Source organism: Nematolebias whitei, chromosome 5, assembly GCF_014905685.2.
Source record: "Nematolebias whitei isolate Nwh7 chromosome 5, NemWhi1, whole genome shotgun sequence".
In the NCBI taxonomy this organism is placed as follows: Eukaryota; Metazoa; Chordata; class Actinopteri; order Cyprinodontiformes; family Rivulidae; genus Nematolebias; species Nematolebias whitei.
In genome coordinates, this window is record NC_056502.1 from 16,604,488 (window position 1) to 16,630,725 (window position 26,238).

At 42.0% G+C, this 26,238-nt stretch overlaps 1 protein-coding gene across 1 annotated transcript; it reads right to left on the bottom strand.

The window, feature by feature from the left end:
* On the bottom strand, positions 1-26,238 carry zbtb7b (zinc finger and BTB domain containing 7B). The gene is made up of 4 exons (XM_037676902.1): positions 25,954-26,238; positions 22,333-22,410; positions 840-1,897; positions 1-757 (listed from the first exon to the last, which is right to left on the bottom strand). Exons 3-4 carry the CDS (start codon positions 1,889-1,891, stop codon positions 145-147), a joined length of 1,665 nt encoding a protein of 554 aa, XP_037532830.1. The 5' UTR covers positions 1,892-1,897; positions 22,333-22,410; positions 25,954-26,238; the 3' UTR covers positions 1-144.

Sequence of the window (26,238 nt, forward strand, 5' to 3'; positions counted from 1 at the left end):
CCTCCCTTTTTTTTTTTATTTTGATACATTTATGTTTTAAGTGCTGTCTGTTTGGGAGCAGCAGGTCATTAGTCCAGCCACCTGAGTTAAGTAATTGTTATTATTTTTTTAATTGTGGATATTTTACCACACACAGTCTTTTTCTTATTCCCCTACTTCTGCTTCTTCCTCTCCAATCTCCTCTTCCGCTTCGTCCGCCCATCTGTCGTGCTGCAGAGCCGGAGAGCGGGTCCTTCCCGGGTCCTCTCCTTCCATCTCTCTGCCTCCCAGCAGCCCTCGAAGGAACAGCTCATGGTAGTCGGTCAACCTGTGAGGCCCGAGCTGGGCCAGAGCCTGGAGGGCGAGCGAGCGCTCCCTCTCCCGCTCGATGTCTCCGGGAAATATCACCGGGAGGCCACCTCCGGACACGCTGCCACCTTCCAGCACTGAGCGGGGGTGGAACACAGAGGAGTGGGCCTGGAAAGACAGGGGACTGGACTGCTCGCTCCTGCCTCCGCAGTCCTCCATCATCTCTGGCCCACGTCTGGGCCGGCGTGTGCGCTGCTCCAGGCAGCTGTGACCCTTGCGATGGCGCTGGAGGTGGTCCTCCCGGGCGAAAGCCTTGTGGCAGAGCGGGCACTCGAAGGGCCGCGCCCCGCTGTGCAGGGACAGGTGGTTTTTGAGGTCGTACGAGTGGAGGAACCGGGCAGGGCAGTGGGGGCATGTGTAAGGGCGCTCACCTGTGTGTTTCCTCATGTGGATCTTCAACTTATCATTGCTACAAAAAATACAAAAAGAAAAGAGATAAATTAATTATTATTAACTAGAATAGTTGAAAAGCTGGATTTTTGTGTCCGTACCGTGTAAAGCGAACTCCACAGGCCGTGCACTGGAAGGGTTTCTCTCCGGTGTGCGTCCTCATGTGTCGTGGCAGTTTTCCTGCTCCATGAATGATTTTCTGACAGACTGGACACTGCTGGGGGGTCTGAGACTTCCTCTTCCTTCCCCCTCCGGCTACAGATGTGGCTGCTCCTTGATCGGCTAAAGAGGTAGGTACGGTGCTGCTTCCCATCGGCATCACATCATCGCCTAAACCCTCCGCCTCGCCGTCCTCGGGCAGCTTGTTACTCTTGATGGGGGGCGGGTGAGCGATACGAGGGAGATCTTGCGGCCAGTGAAGGAGCCCTCCGTTTAAAGGGGCTCCGATCCCTGGCTCTCTGATTGGCCTCAGATCCCCGTTCTGCCCTGGTTTGATGTGAAGCTCCTCCTGCTCGGGGCTCGGAGGCTGGGTGGGGGGCAGGGATCGGTGGCTTTCGGATGCGGTTGAGAGGTGTGAGGCGGGCAGAGGGTTCGATGGTGGGAAGTTGTTGTGGTGTGGCCTAATTTTTTTCACCTTATTTTTGTCTTTTCTTCTCGACCCTTTCTCTACACCGCTTTCTGTCACCACCATTTTCTTGCAAGCCATTTGTTGGGGTCTCTGCTCCTCCGCCGTCTCCCCCTCAGCCTCTGCCGTCTCCCCGAGGATGTCTCTGCAGGCGTCGGCTACACACTGGATGCCCAGAAGCTGAGCTCCTCGCAGCACATCTCTCATGGCAGAGCTGGGAATCGTCAGCGTGGCGGTGTAGGCGAACTCCAACAGGGCATCCAGGGCGTCGGGCGCCACGCAGTCCAGCTGGCAAACACTAAAGCCTCCGCCGCCCTCGCCGCCCCCTTCCTCTGCTCCGAACAAGCGGCGAAAGTAGAGACTGACGGCAGCCATGACAGAGCGATGTGTTGGGTAACGAGCCCCGCGGGAGGTGAGGGTGAGGTCACACAGGAGTCCTGTCCTCCTCTGATCATTGAGGTGGGACAAGAGCTCGTTGCTGTGCTCCGGGAAGGGGATCCCAATCAGACCGTCCTCTCCTGGAGACATCACCACCTACAGGACAGAAAAGAAAGGTTAAACATGAGAACAGGGTGATGGAAGACAAAATTACTAACATTTACGATAATCCAAGAAATATTTACAAGGAAATCTGCAGTTAAGGAACCCTAAGAAAACAAACTTCTCACTAGTAATCCTACAAGATGTCTTATTGAGCATGAACTTTGATGTTTTGAACCACTTTGGCCATGGCTGCCTCAGAGGGGTTGGCAGAGGAGCGGGCGGACTCCAGAAACCATCTTATCACCATTAAACTGGTTAGCCCACTAGATGAGTGTGCTACCTATGGGACTGAGTTTGTCGTGGCTTATCGGACTGATGAAGTCCTTTGGATGAAGGACGAAACCTTTCAACACAAAGAAACCGTCCAGAGGACCTGACTTAACTTTGTTGGATATTTTACCTGGATTACTGAGCATAAACTTTGAAATAATCCTTAAGCTTTTTGGACTTTAAGCATACTGCTTGAATTTCAAGCCAGTGGCACAAAGCCTCAGGAACATCCCTATCTATCCTTTATCTGAGTGAGAACACACTGACTCCTCGTCAATATCTTCTCAGCACTTAGACAATGCTATAAACAATGAAAGCTGAGGAAAGATAATAACACTGACCAGCTTGTGGAATGGATTTTAAATTCTACCAACTCATATTTTTATAGCACAATGAAGTTCCTCCGGTTGTAAAACCATCGTTAATCATTTAAAGTGTTTACTTTTCCAGTCGGGTAATAAAAACAGCTTTAAATATGGCTCCAAGTATCAAGTTTTATTTAGGTTTGGAGTTAGTTTGAGACTCAATCATTCTTATCTCAATTTATTTTACGAGCAACTGTGTTGTGAAGGTGCCAGTGGGTACCTGCCAATGGAATTATGGGAAATATGGGGCAATAAATGATTTATTGTGATAATGTTTTTGTGTCAGTCTGTTTAAATGTAGGCAACTTGCATCCTATGACAACCTAAAACCTTAAGACTGCAACAAAAATAGACTTATTCATATAAGAAAACCAGTTTTAGTTGGACAAGCAAATGTCCTTGAGTGTATCGTGTTCAATTAAACAATTCTTTAATCAACGTCTTGTGTCGCCTCTGAGTGTGCACCTGATTAGGAATAATCATTTTAAAGTCTACTGGACAGTTTTTTTTAAACAAGGCTGTTATCATTATGCCCTTGCAGTTTCTCAAAGTAAAAGATTACCCAGCACTTAACCGCTCTAAAAGTAAACCTTCAGTAACGTGACTGGCACGAGGAGTTCTCCTTCACGTGAGAGACAATTTAAACAAGGCTTAACAACCACTCTCCCCCGTGATCCTCCTGCATTTTCTATCCAGATTATAAAATCGGAAGGAGAAGATTTCAGTCATTGACACAGGGGGGGTTGGAGCCAGGACCGAGGTGAAGCATCACAGCGCGAAAAAGTAGAAGTAGCAGTCGAGGCAGGTATAAAAGCAAACGGCTGAAAACGATGCTGATGTGGAAGAGGGCAGAGAGTGCGTTGGTGCCGTTTCCACGGGCCAGCAGGTTATTTTATGTGAAACCTTTACAGAATTAATAACACCTGCAGGAGAACGCCACTAAAGGAGGAAGAGGAGAGGGAAGGAGAAAAAAAAAAAGCAAACGGGGGACAGGGAGGAAGTGACAGAGTAGAGTGGGTGAAAGGGGGAGTACCAGTGAAAAGAATGAGGAAGGAAAAAACAGAAAAAGAATTAGCACCATTATGAGGCCTGAAATAATGCCCGCCACTTTAATGGGTCAAACTGCCAAAAGGCCTCACGTTCCACCTCCCACTCCACCACGAAGACATTTCACAAGCCAGTTTTTCAACAAGCAGCGTGAGCAGTGGGTTGACGGTAAAATCTTGTTCTGAAGCCAAGCGAGGACAAAAACTTTTGATTTCCTCGTTAAAGGCCTGACAGTAATAAGACCCAGCAACTCCCTTCTCTGGATCCCCAAGCATGCACTTCGCCCTGTCCACATTACACCTGGTCGACAATATCTCTCACACACCTGAGCAGACCAGATTTTCCACAAACAACTCATCCTCCCCTCCCTGCTCTTTATCTCCCTCCCATAGCAACTGGCAGCCCCCCCGGCTGTCCAATAACAGCGTTCACCCAGTGCCCAGAGGGTTCAGCCCAACAACGGCACATCCACCAGACTAACCTGCTCCAAAACACACCCTGTAAAACACACACACGCAGGTACGAGAACACACACACACAAACGAAACACATGCACACATGTACATGTCTGTGTGGCTCCCCCCACCCACCATTGTTCGCTTCAACTTCGCTGAAGAGTAAAAACACGCTCCACCCAGACAATCAGAATGTAAAAACATCTCGGATGATACTTTGATGGGAGCTTTGTGATCCTTAGAGACGCGTCAAGATGTTTTCCTCCTGTGAGGAGGAGATGTTTCACCCACAGGCCAAAAATCTCAATCCTACCTTTCCCATCTTTATGGGCACGCTCAACTGGAGTCGAGGCAGCGACGGTCTCGTGGCATCCATTTTTTCCACTCTCCTCTCGTCTTCTCCTCTTTCCTCCGCGCCGTCTTTCAAAAACCACCTCTTCTTTTCGACCCGTTTCCTTCTACTCTCAGACGCGCACGTGAAAGGTCTGATCTCGTTGTTAGAAGTCGGGGGTTAGGCGTTCATCCTTCAGGACGTCGCTCAAACATTCTAACGTTTGGTCTCCTTCCTGTATTGTCAAAAGAGGGTGCACGGTGACGAAGGTTCAGATTCTGAGATAACCCTCCCCCCCGATTGTCGCCTACGCGCCCCTTTCTCCAAAACTCAACGGTCCTTTTTCCGAGCACTTTCCGATAAACACAATATCCCAGTTTTCACCGGAGAGGACCCAACGGGACAACGGGTACCAAAGTAGCTTCGGCTGGTTTCTAAAATCAGGTTGAAGACCACGCACACTAACAACTCAGGAAGCCTGCACCTGCCAACAAATCTCATTAAAAACTACATGTTTTGGTCAATATGCTCTTCAAATACTTTCAAAGCAGATTTAACTTGTAAGAACAAAAATCATATTGCCCTTATGAGTCATTTACTCCACAATTCAAACACTCAGTTAGGAGCAATATGAGTTAAACTAAATTACGCTGCGCCTCCGAGACAAACCGGTGCAAGAAGCTCTTCCTTTGAAGCGCGCTAAACGTGTGCTCGTCACAGAATAACACCGCAGCGTCTACAGCAAATATTTACTGCTGTGTTTAAGGCCAAAGCACGAACATTAAGAGTCGTTTCTTCAGCTCGTCGCAACAAGAGCAGCGAAAGTAGAAAGACACAGACGCGAGGAAGTATTTTTCAGCAGCAACTAATTTAATGTAAACTATCTGAATGGTTAAAATACTCTAAAGGTAGAAAATATGAATATTTAGTAAAAGAAGATGCCCATTTTTATCATTCCAGAGTATGTCCAAGCTTATTTAAAGGTCACTGTGTCCTTAAAACGTTTTAAGCAGGTTTGATAAGATTTAAACAACATTTTTTTTAATTAAAAGCAAATTATTAGTAGAATCAAACAATCTAATATTATTTAGTTTTGCCTTATTTATCAGACGAGTTGAATTTTGTAGGTAAAGAAGCATCACAAGTGTAAAAAAAAAAAGGTGTCTTATTGTCTCTGAGGGGCAAAGGGTAAACACTTGACTTGACCTTGCATGTGTACATTGTGTCCCGCTGCACGTAGACACGATAACGCAACAGCCTTAGGATGACTTCTGTTTGAAGTATTTTCTAATATTATCTGTATGAATGCACAACAGAGCAGAACGGTCTAAAATGCCCCTCAGAAAGTTAAATATGCTGCCAAAAAAAAATAAAAAATGGTGCAGAAAAACGAGGCACAAACGGGGGTTTTTAGGAGGAGCACGTAAAAATGCACTTTGTTTCCGGCATAGGAGGAAAAAAAAAAAATACTATCATGGGTGGTTAGAGGTTCAGCTTATTTTAGACCTATTAGAACAGAAGATGTGAGAATGATTCCCATCAATTCTCTTTCTGTTGGTGAGTCACCAAATACTGACACATTATGCACAACTGTGTGCAAATCCTCCCTACTTCTCCTTCGCCGCCACTTTGTTTCTGTTTTCTGTTGCGTACCAAGGACATGTCTGCATAAGCTGCTGTATCTTGCAACACATTGTAGCTACGTTCAAAACACGCCACAGGAAGACACCTAAAACCTGTAAACAAACAGAATAAAAAAAAAAATCTTAAATTATCACAATGTTTAAAGCAACTCAGCAGCTTCAAAGGCAAATAACTGTTCTGACTTATTGTCTTTAGGTTTGTCACTTAATGACCACTTCAAAATCCATAATCCGTTATTTCTGTGCATTAAAAGTTACAGATGTTTCAATGGTGTGGTCCAACTTTTATCTCTCATCTCTCTCTTTTTTTAATTTCCTCTCACCTCCCCCTCTTTTGTCGACGGCGGAGGAATTAATCGCCTCTGCAACTCTACGGCTTCCTCGTCCCTCGCTTTCGTTATGCGCACTCTCCTTTTCTTCTAACTAGTAAAATTTGTGTCTTTTCAGAAGAACTGCTAATAGAAGTAGAAATGTTCACATTATCTTGTTAAGTGAGCCTCGTATTGATTCTGATTTTCATGCCCCAGCCTTGAAAGAAAACAGGCAAATAAACTATTGTTTAAAAGCAGAACCCCATGTGGATTTTTGGTTTTACTCATGAGGAAATGGAAACATAAATAAATAAATAAATAAATCTCAACAGGTTCATGTGGAGGCCATGAAAATGACAGCTGCACACAAATTCATCCTGTCCGTCACATATATGCAGAAATGTCCCTGCACACATGTTTCTCTGCAACTAGAACAGTTAAATGTTATTTTTACGGCTCTTATTTTCCGTTAAAGGCTGGGAGTTTTCCCAGTCCACCTCAATTATATCAGGCTCCAGCAGCAAGGGGGGAAAATATGACTTTTCACACAAAGCTGTGGCTGAGAGGAGAAATGAGTTCTGATGTCAGAGGTTTTCCAAAGCAGCCATTCATGTGTGTGTTTGTGACAAATATAAGTGTGTCTGCCCTGATGCCTTCAGAAAGCTTTCCTAACACGACTTAAAAAAGAAGGTTATAGTTCGACGTATGCAAAGTTGGAACTGTAAATGAATTGTCTGAGAGTGGAAGTTTGAAAGCGGACTTCATTTTGCAGAAGCTACACATGACTTTAAGGAAATAAATCCACAGTAAAGCGGATTAAAAGAAATAAAAAGACAAACGGGAGTTGTCATTGTTGTCCATTCCATACAGTAAATGAAACAACGGTGACTCACGCTTCATACAGATCAAAGTTGTTCCTACCCACAGCATGACAGATCATGATGTTAAACGTCCACTGCCCCCCAAAAAACAACAAAGCAGCCAAAACGAACGGAAAGTAAGATTCAAGCTCATACCTCCAGACACACCAGTCTTCCTCACAACACCTCTCTTCTCTGTGCAACAGACTCAACGTAACGCCTAAAGACTAAACCATTGCACCTTGCTTGTTTGGGGTAGTGAGTGGAGTACTGGGACACCTTCAGCGAGGAAGAGTGGTGGTGGGGAGAAAGGAGGAAACTGGGGGATGAGAAGAGACGATGAGCGCGTGCACGGCTGCCAAACCTCAGCCCGGTGGCACTTTAACAACCTTCACATTTCACAGTTATTCCCTAAAGAGCCAAAACTCTTTCTACAAACCGAAGTGACGCGGCTCGCTAATAAAATACAAACTCCACCTGCTGCCAGGCCCGTCAGCGGCCTCCAGACGGCACATTTGCATCCCACCAGGAGATATAAAAACAGGCCAACCAGGAGAATTTGAATCACCATTTGAATTTGTCAAAAGACAAGACTTGAGACGGCGTTGTGATAATTATGACGAACGCACCCTGCAATATGACTGAAGAGGAATCTTTAAAAAAGTGGGTATTACTCAATATATATAATAAGTATTCCCAAGAAAGCCCCTGCAGCCAGGCCCTCCTCTGTCCTTACCGTATCTGGGGCATCACAGTGTGTGTGAAGTTGGACGCATGCGCACGGTGTGGTCTTAGTTCCAGAAACACATTACATTATTCATTTGGCTGGCAGAGCGGAGGCCCTTATCCCCCTCGCCCTCCCACACCACAGCACTCTGCTGCGAGCTGCAGCCAGTTTGCATGCCGGACCTGGCCACCAATGTGAATCTGCTGCAGGATTATCAGCTTATCAGCACACGGGGCAAGACATTTGGGTGCACATATCTGCTCCGTCCTTTAACACCAGCCAACCTCTAACCTGGAGTTAATGTAGCGCACAGCCAGCAGCTACCACACACATGGGCCAAACTGACAACATGGGGGAAATGACCAAACATATTCATGCAAGAACAGTTTTTGAGGCTAAATGTTTTAGATTTAGGACAAGATTTACTAACAAGAGAACTAAGATTGTTTCTTAAAGAAGTTAATTTACCAAGAAGTAAAAAAAATGCATGTAAATTATTTAGTCATGTCATTTCAAATCAAAACATAGGATTTTATTCTGGGTTTACATTCAGACGTTTGCAAACAAATTTTGTTGATTAATGGCCACTTTTTAAAAATTTTGCCGTTCTTGTGATTATTTTAACCAATTACCAGCAGCTGCTACAACCAGCTCAGTGTAGCCCCCATTTTAAAGCAAAGTTTTACGCTCTTCAATATTTTCCAAAGATTAGTTCTTCTAATTCATGTTTATACATATGTTAAACAGGTTCTTAATTTTCTTAATGATGGTTCTTAATGACATTGTTGAAGCACTGGATGCTAAGGATTATTGTGCTGCACTTTTCTTAGACCTGTCCAAAGCTTTTGACACTGTGCATCAGAACATCTTGTGCCATAAGCTCTCAGAAATTGATTTCTCAGATCACACCATTTGTTGGTTCCCTAACTATCTCTCAGACCAGAGGCAATGTGTTCAACATAATGGTACTTCCTCCAGTTATTTAACAGTCAACAATGGTGTACCACAAGGCTCAGTCTTAGGACACACCCTCTTTACAATCTACATACATAATGTAGGTAAAAACATCCCTGATGCATTCATACATTTCTATGCTGATGACACAGTTGTTTATTGTCAAGCTAAAACAGTTGAAAAGGCTTTCCACCTTTTGAAATCTGCATTTTACATCATCCAGACAGATTTGTTCCGCCTCAAACTTGTCCTAAATGCCGACAAAACCAAAGGGATGCTTTTTTCAAATAGGAAGTTGGTCCCAGCAGTTCTTCCTCTGATTTCATCCTCAAATGGTGTCCCCATTGAGTTTGTTGATTCCTATAAATATTTGGGTATCTTGGTCGACTCACATCTCTCTTTTAAGCTCCATGTGAAAAACTTGGTAAAGAAACTGAAAGTTAAACTGGGTTTCTTTTTCAGAAACAGATCCCGTCTAACCCTGAATGCTAGAAAACGCCTTGTTTCTGTGACTTTCCTTCCCTCCATTGATTACGGTGACATTATTTACATGAACGCTCCTACAAGAACCCTGCAGATGTTGGATGCTGTCTATCATGGTGCACTAAGATTCATAACTGGCTGTAACTACCATACCCACCACTGCACCCTGTATTCACTGGTTAACTGGACACCATTAACTTCACACAGACTCTCTCACTGGTATATTTTCATCTTTAAATCACTTCTTGGTCTGCTGCCTTCATACATCTCCTCCTACATGTCTCTGCGTGAGTGCAGCTACAGCGTGCACTCTCAGGACATTATTACCTGCAGTGTTCCCTCAATGAGGACTGAACTAGGCAAAAGGGCCTTCTCCTACTCCGCTCCTGTTTCCTGGAATATCTTACAAAAAGATTTGAAGCTCTCGACCTTGACCTCTCTAAATGGCTAAGAATCTGTTGGACTCCTGGCAGGGACCAATGCAGACATGTTCCTGTTTTTAGTTTTCTACATTCACCTTAGAATCTAGCTGTTTTTTGTTACTTTTTTTTTTAGCCATCCTATTCATTAAAAAAAAACAAAAAAAACTGTATGCCTTTTTATAATTGTCCATCGTCATCATTCTTTGTTGAAATCAGGTCTCTCCTGTAAATGAGTCCTCGAGGATCAATGGGATTTACCTGTCTAAATAAAGGTTGAATGAATTTTGGCCTTTTAATAAGCAGCCTCTTGAGTTTATAATTGTTTTATGTGCGTCAAGTTTGTAAAACTGTAAATACGTTGGACAAAATGAAAACTGCTCATTTTTTTAATTTTTATTTGCTTTTTAAGGCATCTTAAAACAACATTACCCAATTACTTCTACACAAGTATTCACACAAAAATAAAATAAAAAGATGCTAAAACACCATAAATATTCAAATGAAGTCTATTTTTTCCAATAACTTGTTGGAAATCCTTTCTGTACCTGAAACAGACTCTGTGTAGCTCCTAAATCCTTTACTTGTGTAAACATATTTTTTGCACCGACTGTATTTTACTTTAAATTAGTGAACAATGACTCTACAGTAAGAGAAAGAGAGCGAGCAGAAGCAGGAGAGGAAATCAATCTGAGGTTGGAAAGAGGAAAATGGTCTGAGATTTGAGATGAGACAATGAACAGGAACGTGAGGGAGGCACGTACTCTAAAAAAAAACCACATTCTTAGAAATCTCAAAAATAAGGAGAGTGTACGGGGGAGAAGAAACATGAGTGAGAGAAAGGGGAGTGGGTGTAGAGATACTCTAAAAGATAAGGCTGAGAAGAGGGGAGGTGAAGACAGGAAAATCTAGTCCGGGCCTCAAACAATCTGTGTTAGCAACGCGACGTGAAACAAGAGTCGACAGAGTTAAGTTACAAAGGGGGGGAGACAGACAGAGAGAGAGAAGAGGGGAGCCGTGACGACGACTGGAAGATAAACAGAACGAATCGAGCAGGAGTGAACACATGCCCGCAGCCACAGGAAGTAGACAGAGAGTGTGTGTGCGCTTGTTGATGTTACTTCATGAGGACCATTTTTGAACACATACTACCGTATTTTCCGGCGTATAAGTCGCATCAGTCAAAAAAAAAAGAAAAAAGCATCACAAAGAGGAAAAACCATATAAGTCGCTTCGGCGTATAAGTCACATTTATTATGCGTCACCGCTGACCTGTCACGTTTATTTAATGGTCAAAACAGCTTAATTTCACCTGGGCAGCGCCATCCATTCATACATCCATCGCGGCCAGATCCACTAGCTCTCCAGCGTTCCTCCGCCTGCACCAGCTGAGTGAAGAGAGTTTGTACGGTAGGACTCGCTGTTGGAGTTCTTCAAAATTTAACAAGAATAACACTTAAAGGCAATTATTTGTTTGCTCGACATTATAGCAAAGGTGTGTCTCAGTTTAACGTTTCCTTAATTAATGCACTTTAATGGTCAAAAGAGCTTCATTTCGCCTGGGCGGCATGGCACCATCCATCCATTCATCACGGTCAGAGCCACAAGCTCTCCAGTGTTCCTCCACCTGTCCCAGCTGAGTGAAGCGAGCAGGCATGGGAGGATTTGCTGTTGCAGTTCTTAGAAATTTAAAGCATCAGTCAAAAATTGTGTTATGAATGTGAAAAAATATATATACACGTCGCTTCGGCGTATAAGTCACAGGACTGACAAATCTATGCAAAAAACTGCAACTTATACGCCAGAAAATATGGTACATTGTGAGGACCAACTTCTCTTTGTGGGGACCAAAGCCTGGTCTCCAAAAGATTCAAGCATCGTCGGTGGGTTAGGTTTAGGACTAAGGTGTGAATTGAGGATGGGTTAGGTATGTACTGGTAATGGTTAGGTTTAGGTAAGGGTCAGGGTTAGACTAGAAAATAATGAAAATGAATGGAAGTTAATGCAAAGTCCCCGTAAAGATAGCAAGACAAACCTGTGCGTGTGCACAGATGTCAGAAGGAGAGATGTGGTAGCATCGTCTATCATTAGCATCACCAGAAGGGAGTTTCACCGTTTCACGGAGAACAAGCACAGATGTGTGAGAGAAAGAGCATGCTGACGGCGTACTTTCACACTTTACTTTCTGTCCCCCCCCCCCCCCTACCTGGTCAGCAGTTTCTCCCCCCAGCTGCGTGGAGCATCAAGGTGTGTAGGCGAACGACACCCGCTACACTGATTTTTTTTTTTTTCTTAGACACCGCGACAGAAAGTGTGAAAATGTGTTTAATCTGCATTACAGTTAAACATGAGTAATTTGAAGGTTATTTTCTGTAATTCAGTGGGGGCGTTGGAGCAAGTCGCTCTGTGGTACGAACAAAAAAAAAAAAAAAAAAAATCTACGCAAGTGACATTATAGGGAGAAATACACTCAGCCTTTATTCCTCTACATAAATTCATATTTAGTGCAAGTTTTTCTCATTTACATGATTAGCTTGCAGGAAAACAAACATCCAATTCCTTTAGAGATGAACCACTTCTAAAGAAAACTTATAGACTGACATGTTGAATAAACAACTATTAAAAGTCAATATCAATGCATGAAGGAATGCAAATAACCCGCCAAAATCCTTAACTTATCAGAGTCAGAGTCAGAGTCAGAGTTTCTTTATTGTCATTCGCACCTCATGTGGTACATGTGGTGGAGCGAAATTATGTACACAGGGTCCCAGTTACATCCAACAATAAAATGTATAAGAAAAACAGTGATAACATCTAAGATATGAACTAAGAAAAACATCAACTAAATATACACTAAGCACTCATAACATAAAACATTGAACATCACCACAAACATGAACATGAGTCTGTGAGCAGATGTGCACGCATGAACACATCAACATTGAAACAGATCAGCAGCAACATGATATGGTTTTTCACAGTGATTATTCTAGTTAGAGATTCATGAGTCTAACAGCCTCAGGGTAGAAGCTGTTCCTCAGTCTAGTGGTTCTACACTTAATGCTCCTTAACCTCCTTCCTGAGGGGAGTGGGGCAAAAAGTGTGTGTGCTGGGTGGGTGGGGTCCTTCATGATGCAGGTGGCCCTCTTCCTGCATCTGGAGGTGTAGATGTCTGTGATGGTGGGGAGACTGACTCCAACAGATTTCTGTGCAGCCTTCACCACTCTCTGCAAAGCTTTTCTTTCTGCAGCTGTGCAGCCTCCATGCCACACATTGATGCTCGAGCACAGGATGCTCTCCACTGCACACCTGTAGAAGGAGGTGAGGACTGAGCTTCCCAGACCAGCTCGCCTCAGCCGTCTGAGGAAGTAGAGTCTCTGATGAGCTTTCTTGATCAGGCTGGTGGTGTTGTTGCTCCAGCTGAGGTTGTCATTCATGTGTACACCCAAGTACTTGTAGCTGGAGACCACTTCCACCGCAGATCCTCTTATGTTGAGAAATGATGGAGTTTTAGTTGTTTTGGTCAAATCTTGATTCATTCAACCTTTATTTAGAATCCCATTGGGCCTCGGGGACTCATTTACAAGAGAGACCTGAATTTTTTAACAGAGTGATGACAACAGTGGACAACAATAGACAATCATAAAAGACGCATACAAATTTAAAGTTAAAATAAAATGGCAAAAAAAAAAAAAAACCAACAAAACAGCTAAGGTGGTGTAAAATACTAAAAACAGGAACATGTCTGAACTGGTTTTTGCCTGGAACTTAACAGATGTTTAAAGCCACTGAGAGAGGTCAAGATCGAGAGCTTCAGATCTTTTTGCAAGATATTCCAGGAAACAGGAGCGGAGTAAGAGAAGGCCCTAGTTCATATGTGTCAAACTCAAGGCCCGGGGGCCAAATGTGGCCCTTGTTGACATCTTATCTGGCCCCCAAGCTGATATATGAAACATAAAATACTTCTATCTCTTGATTTTTTTCAGTAATCTTTGATTATCATTTTGAAGGCACAACAGAGAACATAAAATGAGACCAACCAAACTCTAGTTGAGGAACCTGTAACCAAGAAAAGATGTTGGGTATCTGATTTGAGTTGGTGCAGTTTTTGAACTTGGCCCTTAGTTTGAAAAAGGTTTTAATTTAGGCCCCTTTTGTGAGCGAGTTTGACACCTCTGCCCTAGTTCAATGCTCACTGATGGAACACTGCAGGTAATAATGTCCTGAGAGCGCACGCTGTAGCTGCACTCACGCAGAGACATGTAGGAGGAGATGTATGAAGGCAGCAGACCAAGAAGTGATTTAAAGATAAAATGTACCAGTGGGAGATGATAACTTTATGGTTGATGTTAGCACTTGGGAGTACGTGTTAGGGATGACTCTCAGCTACTACCACACCAAGTTTTCGCTCAATATTTCCAAAGTTGTCAAAGTTGAGCCAAGTGAATTTTCTGCGGTGACCATCTTGAATCGAGTGGAGTTCAACAGTAGATGTTCATCCAGCGATTACTTTCTGATGGTTTCATCAAACCTTTTCTGGTTGTTCAGGAAATTTGCAACCAACCAACCAACCAAACAAACAGAAGCAAGAACATTTTTGCTCACCATTCATGCTTTACTATTCTGCAGCGAGGATCACTGAATTTAGAGCCACTGCTGCCGACTACATCCCAAAACACATAAAAGAATCAAGTTGTGGATCACAACCATTTAGTTTGTTCATACATATTAATGTCATGCAGGTAAACAAGTAACAAGAATACTCAACTATCCATCATCTTTACCCACTTCTTCCTTTTTGGGTCATGGGGGTCATTGGTGCCCATACCCAGCAGTCACTGTGCGAGAGGCGAGGGACACCCTGGACAGGTCTCCAGTCCATCACAGGGACACAAACGAGACAAACAACTATTCACTCTCTCACTCACACCTAGGGACAATTTAGAGTTACCAATCAGCCTAACATGCATGTTTTTGGTCTGGAGGAGGAAACCCACGCATGCACGGAGAGAGCATGCAAACTACACAAAGAAAAGTCCCGGGCTGGGATTTGAACTGACGACCGGCTCGCTGAAAGGTAACATCTCTACCAACTGAGCCACCGTGTTGCCAGAATACTCAACTAGGTAATTATTTTTATTCCAAGATAAAATTGATCCTTTAAAGATCCTCACCAATACATTTAAATGAGAGAAATTTGTAAATTTAATTTAATATCTATATATATATATATATATATATATATATATATATATATATATATATATATATATATATATATATATATATATAAAATTTGTGTAATCAACTAAAGATTTGTTTATGTTGTGAACAAAACAGGAGACAACGCTGAACTCAAAGCACATAAAGCTGAGGAACTCGAAAAGAATAATTTTTTTACCTTTTCGCTCATTTTCCTTGATGTTTTTGTTCATTATAGACAAGTATAAATGCAACATTGACAAAAACAATGTTTTTATTATACAAAAACAACGCCTGACGAAATATTCTACTTTTGTTGGCATATTTAATCTCGTCAATTAAAGACAGAAAGAAAGAAATAAAATAAAAATGTTGCTGCAGCTCATTTGTGTAACCCCCATTCAAATTACGGTTTCAAAAATATTCTAACTGAACTGAAACACGTTGAAAGATAAGCTTCAGAGAATCAGTAAAAATATATATTTAGGTGTTTTTTCCCCTCGTACACAAGCGTTGATTCTTGTGAAGGTGGTTAGAGTTGTGTAGTGTAGGTGTTGCAGGAGGTGGGGTGATTTATAAGAAGGTGAAGTTAAAACACATACTCGTATTATGTAAACATTATTGATTGAATATCAATTTTTGAATGGATTTTGAATAAAAAATATAATTTAATGAAAATTTTAAAAATGTTGAAAAACTCAACTTCTTAAGTACCGTGTTGTCTCTTTCATAACACTTGCATGTTCCTGAAAAAGACGGTTTATGTTGCAGGAACCATCAGTCCATTCCACAGAGCGTCTGTCTGGATGTGCGTCTTTTATTTTAACGTTGCCACATCACTGGGAGGCTCGATCTCCACAGCTGCACAAATAAAAACCTCCCACTTAGAAAAAGGAAGATCTTGCAAAAGAGCTGGACACAAACAGCAGCGTCACAAAAAAAAAAAAAAAAAAAACTGATCCTGATCAGTTTCCTCTTCCTGTGCTCAGCAAAGATGGCCGACCACTAGAGCAGATGGCAAGATTAAAGTTAAAAACGAGCAAAATCAGCTCAAAGAAAAGATGAAGCAGAAGAGAAAAAAAACAGTTTCTGAAAGAGAACGAAAGAAAAGTGATGTCCAGACGACAACATGAGGGAAAGATGAGCCCACGTGCAGACAAGTTAGAGGATCAGCTGCTTTTAATCGAATTTATGTATCAGAATAAGTTCAAGGTTTTGTGTTCAAAACTGAAGGGGAAAAACAGTGAGAAGATAAAAAGTGCTACTGCACCGTTATATTCTACCATGTTGTTGTTTAATAGATTTCTTTTGGACCTTGTAAATGTCATGACTAGTGTATGATGACTTCAATCTGGCCCACTTCATTAAAAAAAAAATAATTATTTTTGTGGTTCTGGGTTTGGCTTTTGGATTCTTTTTATTGCATTTATGATTCAATGCAATAAAATAAACACATTTAAAGGGTAACAGATCATTATAAACTTTGGTTCATTTGACTTTATCGCTGGATGTCTGCCGCCCCCCCCCCCCCCCCCGAGCGGCTGGCTTCCAGAAACTGTGGCCCCCTGAGCAGTTTTGTTGAATAGCTCTAGACTAGCGTACATCTTAGCTCTTTTAACGTACCGTTTGGCGTTCGTTTAGTGTATATCTTAGATCCTTATTTACGTTTCTGTTTGCATTTTATATTTTTGCTATTGTTTGATGTAACTGGGACCCTGTGTACACAATTTCATTCCACCTCATGTACCACATATGATGCAAATGACAACAAAGAACCTTGAATCCTTGAAATGTTACATTTCTTTTTCACCTATCGGTACTTTATTTTGTACCCTTAATGCGTGCTTTAGTATTTCTCGTTTGTTTTTAGCGAGTCCAATCGGTTCTTCTCATCCTGAACATTTCGTTGCGTTGTTGACCTTGTGTTAACCTGAATATGACAAACAACAGAACAGATAGAACAAGATCTTTATTAAAACTTCGCCATGAAAGGAGGCGAGGGACCGGCACTCCTTCGAGGAATGTTGGGTCTTTAATTTTTCTATCTTAAAGCTGACTAACAAGGTTGAGTCGGGTCCTCTGGACGGATTCTTCTTTGTTGAAACGTTGTGACCCTTTTTTTGTTGTCCAAAATGGCAGACATTAGGCTCCTTAGGAATCCAAGCCTTCACCTACTGCCGGAGTTCCCCCTCCGATCGATGCACCTGAAAGGGGTCACATTCAGCAGCGGTGACTCCCGGCTCATGTTTGGGTGTTTATTCTCACTTTCCCTGAAGTGTTGTCTCTCTGTACCTATTTATGATAACCGCCCGCTCACTGTGTATAGAAACAATTGCACTGTTACTAGAAGCGCTGAATCACTGTCACTCCTTCAGCCTGTAGCTCTTCTTTTTTTTTTTCATGGTTTTCTGTTTACCATTTCTCTTCGTTGCTTTTTCTAAAGCTTTACAAGAAGAGGAGTCGCGGCCACCTGCCGACTGGTTAACCCTTGGGCGGCGTGGGCTGTGAGGCTGGTGGTCGAGAGCAAGGGAGGGCTGTCAAATGTTACAGAAACTCATGACTGAAAAGAGGAAATGGAAGATGCATAACTTCCTCTATTGACACAGAATGAGTGGGGGCAAGACTCAGCTCCAGCAGCAGTCTGGACTGCGTGTAGTCACCCTTGGGCCATTTGCTTAAACGTGAAGAAACAACCGACAGATATGGTGAAAACAAGAAGAAGAAAAAGAAAGACCTGCTAGAAAACGTTTTCACATGAAAATCCTGATTCGTGTCATTCCCACAGCGGCTTCCTTGTGAGGGCGTTCGCACATCAAACCCCTGATGAGCCACCATGACCTTCATGCAGACGGTGACACATCAGTCGAGCTGCTGAGGTGTAATTTCTCATTATTTGTGCATCAATACAATTCAGAGGAAGACCCGGGAGATTTTCTTGGAATAACTGATGTGGCAGGAGATGAAATAAGACAACACAAACGGTGAGACGACTTCAACTTTTGGGGCGAAAACCAACAAAAGAAGCGATTTCTTTCATCTCCCATTCCTCCTCCCCCGTTCAACCTCCTTTCTCCCACCTTCCTCCCACTCACTCAGCCTGTGTGAAACTGAAAGACCCGTGTCTGAAAAGGGGGAATTTATATGGGCTTACATGGCCTAATTAAGAGCATTTCCTGGAATCGTGTGCACGTATGTTTGCATGTGTGCGTCTGCGTGCACGCTTCTCCCCCTGACAGACCACTCAGTGTCACTTCCCTTTAGCCACCGCTTACGGACACATGGTTGTCACCAGTGTTGCAGAGCCATGGTCTTGTGATTGGTCACACAAGTCTGACCACCACAGACACACAAAAAGTTGCTAAATCCTCAAGTTTAAACAGAATTCTGCTCAACAACAAAAAAAATAATCTTGAGTTTGATTTGGTGACCAACATACATGAAGAAATGAAATTCCCCAGAGTTGCACGCTCTTCTTTCAGCGTTTAGCAATTCTGTTTCAACGTAGTCAATTACAGTTGGGCAACATAATCTATGAAACAGCCCTGATAGATTAGACCCAGATTAGTTGACCCAACCCAAATGTGTCAAACAAACAACAGAAGTAGAAGAAGGCCTCATGAATGGTGGAGAATCTTTAAACATTTAAAACGTTTAACTAGCTAATTTTTTATTCTGTGCACGCAAACACACACTTTAATGTTGCGAGTTAAATACACATGAAAATAAAGTTTATTTTTCATGTTCTAACCCAACACAGGATGGTCTATAAGTACATATTTGTACAATATCAATTAAAAGTGTTGCACAAAATGCACAAAAATTTGACTTGATTCAACTGCAAAGATCAACACTCTGATTAAGTTCTTGCTTTTATTACAGTCATTTATTATATTTTCACAGAAACAAGTTATTTGCATGCAGAAACTACAAAGAAGTGATTAGATACTCCTAATCTCTCCATGTTTACAGCGTCAGTGGTTGAGATATACTTTCTCCTTGTTGTCTCCCGTCACAGAGCAAAAAGGGGGAATTGGAAAAGCCCTCCGTCAGCCCGTGAATGTTGCGAGTGCAATAAAATGCAACAAGATGATGTACAGACTTACATTTTTGTGTGTGGATGCATCTAGGCACAAGAATAGTTCCTTTCAAAATTGTTGTTGCCATGTCAAAATCCAAGATGGCTACCACCATATTTGTAAACTGGCCACCCCTATCACTTGAGGAAAATATGGTTTCTCGGTTTTATATTAAAATAAATATAAAAATATAGTTTCCACAAATGATTGGGGTGGCTAAAAATTAATCAATGGTGGCCAAGGGCACCATTAACCACCCCCTGGCTCCGCCATTGCACCTGGTAGTGGATAAAATTGCTCCCTCCGCTCACCTGGATTTACCACTCAGCGCTGCCTCAGACAAGAAAAATTTAAAAACCTCTGTTATTCTACAGCGTAACTCCCACTCACTTAAATATCTTGCACCAAAAACATTAAAGGCAAACTACAAACATTGACTATTAAAATCGTTTAGCGACGGGGGACATCAGCGTACCACTTGTTTCTTTCACAGCAAGGTTCAGTCTTTGTGGCATGTTTGTCGTTTTCAGGTTACTTTCATCAAATATGATGCCTTGATTAGCACAATAACATCTGTGGATTGTATTAAGCGATAAAAACATAATTTAAAAAATAATTTGTGTTTGTATAATATTTTTTATAGAATGATGTGCCTAAAAGTAGATGTATAGATTTCAAGTTGGAAATATTGAAGCAAATTTGAATATACATTTAAGATAAGAGAATTTAATTTCATTAAGTGGATCCTTGATAGCGGACTTGAGCTACATCACTGTATGTAAAGTTAATCTGCTCCTCACAAGCTCGTTATTGTTCATTTAACAAAAAATGAATATGGTCAGTTTATTTTCTGGCATTACGAGCCATCTTAAAAAGCCAGTAGGAGTTACAGAACGACTGCGGCCGACAAACCACAGAGGAGTTAACTTCCAGCTTGCCTATAAAATATTCAGCCGCTTGACCACTTTATTCAGCTCATATTTTGCTCCAAGGACGGGGACGTCTTCGAGAGGCTCCTCCCCTCATGCGAGGACCAGCGTTTGTCAAAGTTTGGCCCCCACAAACTGTTTGTGGTGTAAACGGAGTGAAAGGAGCACAGAACGTGTCGGTGAAGAGCCCGAAGACGTATCAGGGAAGTGATAGTCAAGCTCTGACTGTAACCAGTTTGAATCAGATAGAGGACTGGAAATGTACCGACAATCATTTTTAGATGGTTTCTACTTCTACGGGGATTGATTGAAGTAGTATTTTGTGGTAATGCACAGGTGCTAACTGGTTTGGATGGAAACTAAAAGAGGTTTTCAAGTTATTTAAAATAAAAAAGTTACAAACTGATATTTTTATTTATTTAATCTTTATTTAACCAGTCAAATCCCATTGAGACCACAATCCTTTTTAAAGGAGGCCTGGACCTGAAGGCAGCATAAACATGTATGTTTTTTGGACTGTGGGAGGAAACCGAACAAAAGCCACGCAACACGAGGAGAACGTGCACACTTCACACAGAAAGCCCAACCCTGGGCTTAAACCCAGGACCTTCTTACTGTGAGGCAGCAGTAATAACCACTAATCCATCGTGCTGCCATACATTTAAAACATATTATATAATTACTTTTGTGTGAGAGTTTAAACCTCAATTTAAAGTAGTTTTTTTTTTTTTAACATGGATACTTTTGTGAAATAACATTTTTAAAATATGTACAATAATCTCCATTTGACTAAATAAATTCTGTTTAATTTGCATTCTATTATTAGGCTTATCTTTTTTTAAAAGAATAGTTCCGGTCTTTTCAAGTGAAGTTCTACAGAGAGGTTATAAACAATATCTTACCTGTTGCAGATAGCTTATTGAACAACTTCAGTTTGAACAATAAGTTTTATTTTGGTTAGATTGACAGGTAATCTGAGCAGGGTCAGGATGAAATTGGATTGCTGCCATCTTAAAAACAAACCCCATTCTCAAAAATTTCATAGTGGTTCATGCAAACACTACTTTATAAACATTTACATTGCAATCAATTTAGCCTCATATGATTATTTTTAAAGAAATATATTTATTTATATACTGCAGGTTGTTACAACCTGTAAATAACCACAAAATTTTTTGTTAAAAAAAAATATATATAATTTTCAAAATGTTGTGAAAGTTAAATTGTTTTTGTGCAAACAGTTCTGATGCTTTTTTAATCTTGCCTTGGCCTCGCTCAGATTAAATGCTAGCTTATCAGTCCAGTCAAAACTAAACTGTATTCTCCAAACTAAGGCTGCTCAAAGAGCTACCTGTGACAGGTAAGATATTAACTGTTCATAATCTTTCCACAGGACCCTACTTCAAAAGATGTGAAAATCTTTTTCAGTAAAAGTCAACATGCTTTTAGGCCAAAGTCTAACCTCGGTGGATTTATTGTTTCCCGCAGAACACTCGTAACCCACCTGAAGAGCGTCGTTTGTAGTCCAGTAGTCCTTTTGTTCCCATCTATATGCATCACCATGTAACTTATTCATCTTTGAGCCTAGTTTGGCTCAAGCAAAAGAAATAAACATCTTCCTCGCATTTCCTTATTTATGACCAATCAGCTGACAAGTCCAAGTAGCTTGGGTTGTAGTTGAAACTAGCCCGAAAAGAGACCGGGTCTAAAAAGAGAGACCAGACCAGAGGAGACCGGTTCCTTACATCTGTTAAAAAACAGAAACTCTGGCTGTTTCAGTCTCACCAAATATTATATACAGGGACATTTTTTTTTTTGTGCATAATCATATAGTTGATTGACAGTTTATTTTGCTCGTATGTAATAAATAAATAAATAAATAAGCAATAAAGACGCACCACCATGAATAAACCCTTGGCCCTCAGTTATGGCAAAGTGGCACATATTTAAAGCTCTGGGTCACAAATGTTTTAGCTTTAGCCTCAGAAAACAGTAACAGAGCTCTGACACTTAAATCCACTGGTTAAAATACGCAAAGTAAGCAAATTAAAGGACATAAGAAAACAAACCATCTCAACGACCCAGTGACTGATGTCTTTATCTCCTGTAACAAGTGTACCCTAATAATGTGGATAATGTGGTATTTTTTTCAATTTATATTTAGTTTTGGAGATCTTTTCAAAACCCTCAATGGGGTAAAGACTTTTAGGCTAAACTTTGTCCCAATACACATCAACACGTTTTAATATTTTGTGAAGGCAAAGTTACAAGAAAAAGCCAAGACAAACAACTCACCTAGTGTTCATATTTGAGGTGTAATGTGTAGGTCTATTAAAATTATTTAAGATTCTTACCTCCAGTCCATAAACCCAAGAGACGATGGGTGACTTGTGTCTGTCTCCTCTTTGGTCCTTTAGTCAGAGGTCATAAAGCTGATGGAAGAGGAAGCACATTGAATTTATAGGAATTTACATCTAGCACCCCCCAAAGAAGCTGACTAACCAATATTCTGAAAGCACTTACTAACTTAAACACTTGTTTCATATTCGTTTTGTAAAATATGTACAAGGTTTGCGAAAGATGTACATGGATAATATCACACACCCACTCGTATGACGCATCCCTTTTATCAAAGGGTTCTTGTAAAACACAGACAGAAACCAACTGCTTCCTATTTTGAGGTGTTTAGAACAGACGTGCTCGAATAATAACAGAGTTTGGGAAAGCCCACACGCAAACATACGTGCACATTTCTCTGAGATCAGCATTATTATTAAACCCCACGTCGAGTTGCTGGCTCCGAAACACTGAAAAGCTGTAAGTGAATGCATGTCCTCAAGAATGCTCAATAATCCAGGTAGATAAATCTAACAAGGTTGAGTCAGGTCCTCTGGGCGGATTCTTCTTTGTTGAAACTAGGCCTGTCACGATAACAAATTTTGCTGGGCGATTAATTGTCTCAGAAATTATTTCAATAAACAATAATATTGTTTAAATTGAAGAAGAAATGTTGGTAAATTTATTTTGCGTGTAGTACCTTTTTTGACCACTGGACTGTTTGAACGGAAGGATGGATAGTGGGTGAGCGAAGTCTCTTTAAGAAAAATGGGAGGGAGGCCCCTTGACGTGACATGGGCTGTCTCTCCTTCCTTTCTTCCGCTCTCAAAATGGTGGACACTCGGTGTGGTTTGAGCTCTTTAGCATAGCACTTTTCCACACAAAGCTTTTAATAAAAATAAAAATAAAACATCGGTAAACAAGTTCTCAGATTCTTTTTGCAGAGAAAAACAACTTTTTACACAAAGGCACGGGTTTCAACCGTGAATTTTGGAGCTTCAACAAGACAGAGGTTCTTGAATTCTGGTGTGTGCATAATCTTTGTAAACTCATGGTGATGATGGCGGTTAGAAGAGAGGTCCCCAAAGTTTTTAGTTCTCAACCCACAAATTGCTTGAGACAAAGGCTTGAGACTCCATCTATTGCTGGTTTACATATATAAAGAAATATAAAATGGCTAATAACCCAATTAACTGTAGACATGTTAAAACATAAAATTTTACTCATTCTCAATATTTATGACTACTTTTCCCCCCTGTTTGGTGAAAATCGGCCATCAGTGGTCTTTTTGTAAATGTTAACTGATATCTAAAGCAAAGCTCGACCGATATGGAAATATTGGCCATCGCTGATACCAATATTGGGAGGGGAAGACTTGTGCCGATAACTGATATACTGGCTGGAATTTTTTTAGCTTTGTCTACCCCTAAGAATCTAAGTAAACAGCTACATTTAAACCTGTTTTAACACTTGAAGGCTTAAAACGGTCTTCCTGTGCATTCAGATTTTCTATCCTCCACTAGTCACCAGAAAGTTATCAAGTGTGTTACAAATGTATAAATTAAACAAAGAAATGCCCGTTCCCGGTATTTTAGTGGTGAAAATTAGAAGTGTTTATATCGGTACGCAATGGGACATTTATCACCAATACGATATGTCCCCAAATGCCTATATTGGCCTAAAATATTGGCCCTACCAATATATCGGTCGGACTCTAATCGAAAGATTATCTCGGGACCCCCACTTGGGGTTTTGTGACCCACCTTGAGGGTAACGACTCCAACTTTGGGAACCGCTGTGTTAGGGGGAAACAAGTACAAGAAGTAGGCCAGCGGACAACAAAACAAGATGGAGGTCAGGTCGAGACAGCAGCATCACAGGGCGACGAAACAAGCTGAAATTTAAGAATTTGATACAAAATCATATATTTTCCATGAGTGTGAATCCCAGTTTGAGAGAGGCAGCGCTGGATATGTCCTGTGACATGATGATGGGGCTGATAAGGCCAAATAAAACATTTAAAAGGCCTTTAATCCCTCGCCCAACGCCTTTTATGTCAGGGTTTTAAACCAAGACCATCATAATTTGTTAACCTCACATGCTGGGGATGAGGCGCAGCCATTACCAATCAAAGGTTTAGCTGTTGACTTCTTTAAAGCCATTTCTGTGTCGGCTAATGGTGATGAGCTATGGCAGCCATCTTGATTCAGGCTGACACAAAAAGGTACTCCGTTACAGATGTACGTCCAATGAATACTTTAAGATCTCGTCAAAATATGTAGTGTTTCGAGATATATTTAGCTAGTAAACAGACATGGTTAATACCAAAGTTTAAACTAATATCTCACCAAATCTGTAGTGTCCAAGAGTATCTGTTCAGGTCGACCTTTGGCTACTACCACACCACATTTTAGCTGAATGTCTGTAAAATTGACTGGGTTACAGCTACTTTAGTGTTGGCTCATTTTGATTAGCTCCGATGTTCATCTTGAATCCAAAAAGTTATTCAGTTGTCGAAGCATGGATGATAATTACTTTCTGGGAGTGCCATTAAAATCCATCTAGTGGATCCTGAGATATTTTGCTAACAGACGGTTGGCTCTATTGTTTATTTCAACTTTTAGCCAAATATATTTCAAGGTTTATTAGCACTTGGGCGTATGTGTTCGGGATGATGACCACACTATGAGCTCAAACCCACTTCCATCAGCCGTGGCGGCCATCTTGAATCCGGCCTCCCAGTTTGAGAGGGCCCCTGGAATCACCGTGATGATGGTGGCAGGTGAGAACAAATTAAACAACGTACTTGACTTTACTCGCAACTAAAAACGATCATTTCTCCAGACTAACCCCGCAAGGTGAGCAAACGAGAAAAACCCTCGCTGCCGTCTGCACAGACGCCTAAAGATTTAACTAAACGAGTTGTGACCAAGATGGGAAACCAAACCCAAACGAGTTGAGCTTGTCAGGCCGGTCCTGTCAGAGGGGCGAGTCAGCAACACATCTAGTACCTTTATAATGACACACACACACACACACAAGCCCACTGGTTTGACAGCAAATCCCCACCCATGATGCAGACAGACAAGCCTACCATTACATCCCATTGTAACACATGGATTAAAACAAAACACTGGGTGCGCCATGGGCAGGATGAAGATGATAATGATGATTAACAGACCACTGAAGGCAGAATCATTTAGAGGCTAAATCCAGTAGATCCTGACCCGACTGCCCCGCACGCGCATGCGCAGGCAGGTGATGTGCGTGAGAGAAAGAGAGAGGGAGAGAGCAGGTTAGGTTTTGGATGTCAGCCGGTGTTCTCGGCTATAATTAGCAGCAGTGTCTTCAAAAGTGGACCCGGCGACCCCGCTCACCTGACGCTCAAACAAGCACCGCCCGCGCGCCACCTTAAGTCAACCCCCCCACCCGGTCGTTTAATTTTAGGGTATTAAAGGTAAAATGCGCAGAACAGGTACATGTCGAGAGTAAGAATATAAAGTGACGTGGATAGTCCTCCTGTGACCCCAACAGGAAGGAGGGAGAGCAGAATATCGCGACAAAACGCACATGTTTACGTTAAGTTGTTTTTTTTTTTTAATGTTTTTGTTCCGTTTCGAGAAGAAGCAGCGAGTTACCTGAGTGCCGGTGTGTCACCTGTCCCGACTCGCCGCCTCCCACCTGACCAGCCTCCACACTTCCTGGATTATCCGTCCCACCCTGCCGACGTCTTAAATGTCTCCCCTCGGCACTTGACTCCTTCTCCAGCCGGGAGGTGGGGGGTCGGCCTCTCTTCACAGGGAGGGAGGGGGTTCTACTTGGACAAATGTTGGTCCTCCGGTTCTCTGCGTCGCTCTGGGCCGCTCTGACCCCCCCGCGTACCTTCAGCCTCCGCTCGCCCACTGCTGCGACTCCCAGCTCCT

Coding starts and splice junctions, on each gene's coding strand:
- zbtb7b (XM_037676902.1), bottom strand. CDS start 1,891: ATGTCTCCAGGAGAGGACGGTCTGATTGGGATCCCCTTCCCGGAGCAC. Junction 758..839: donor TGTGGAGTTCGCTTTACACG/GTACGGACACAA, acceptor TATTTTTTGTAG/CAATGATAAGTTGAAGATCC.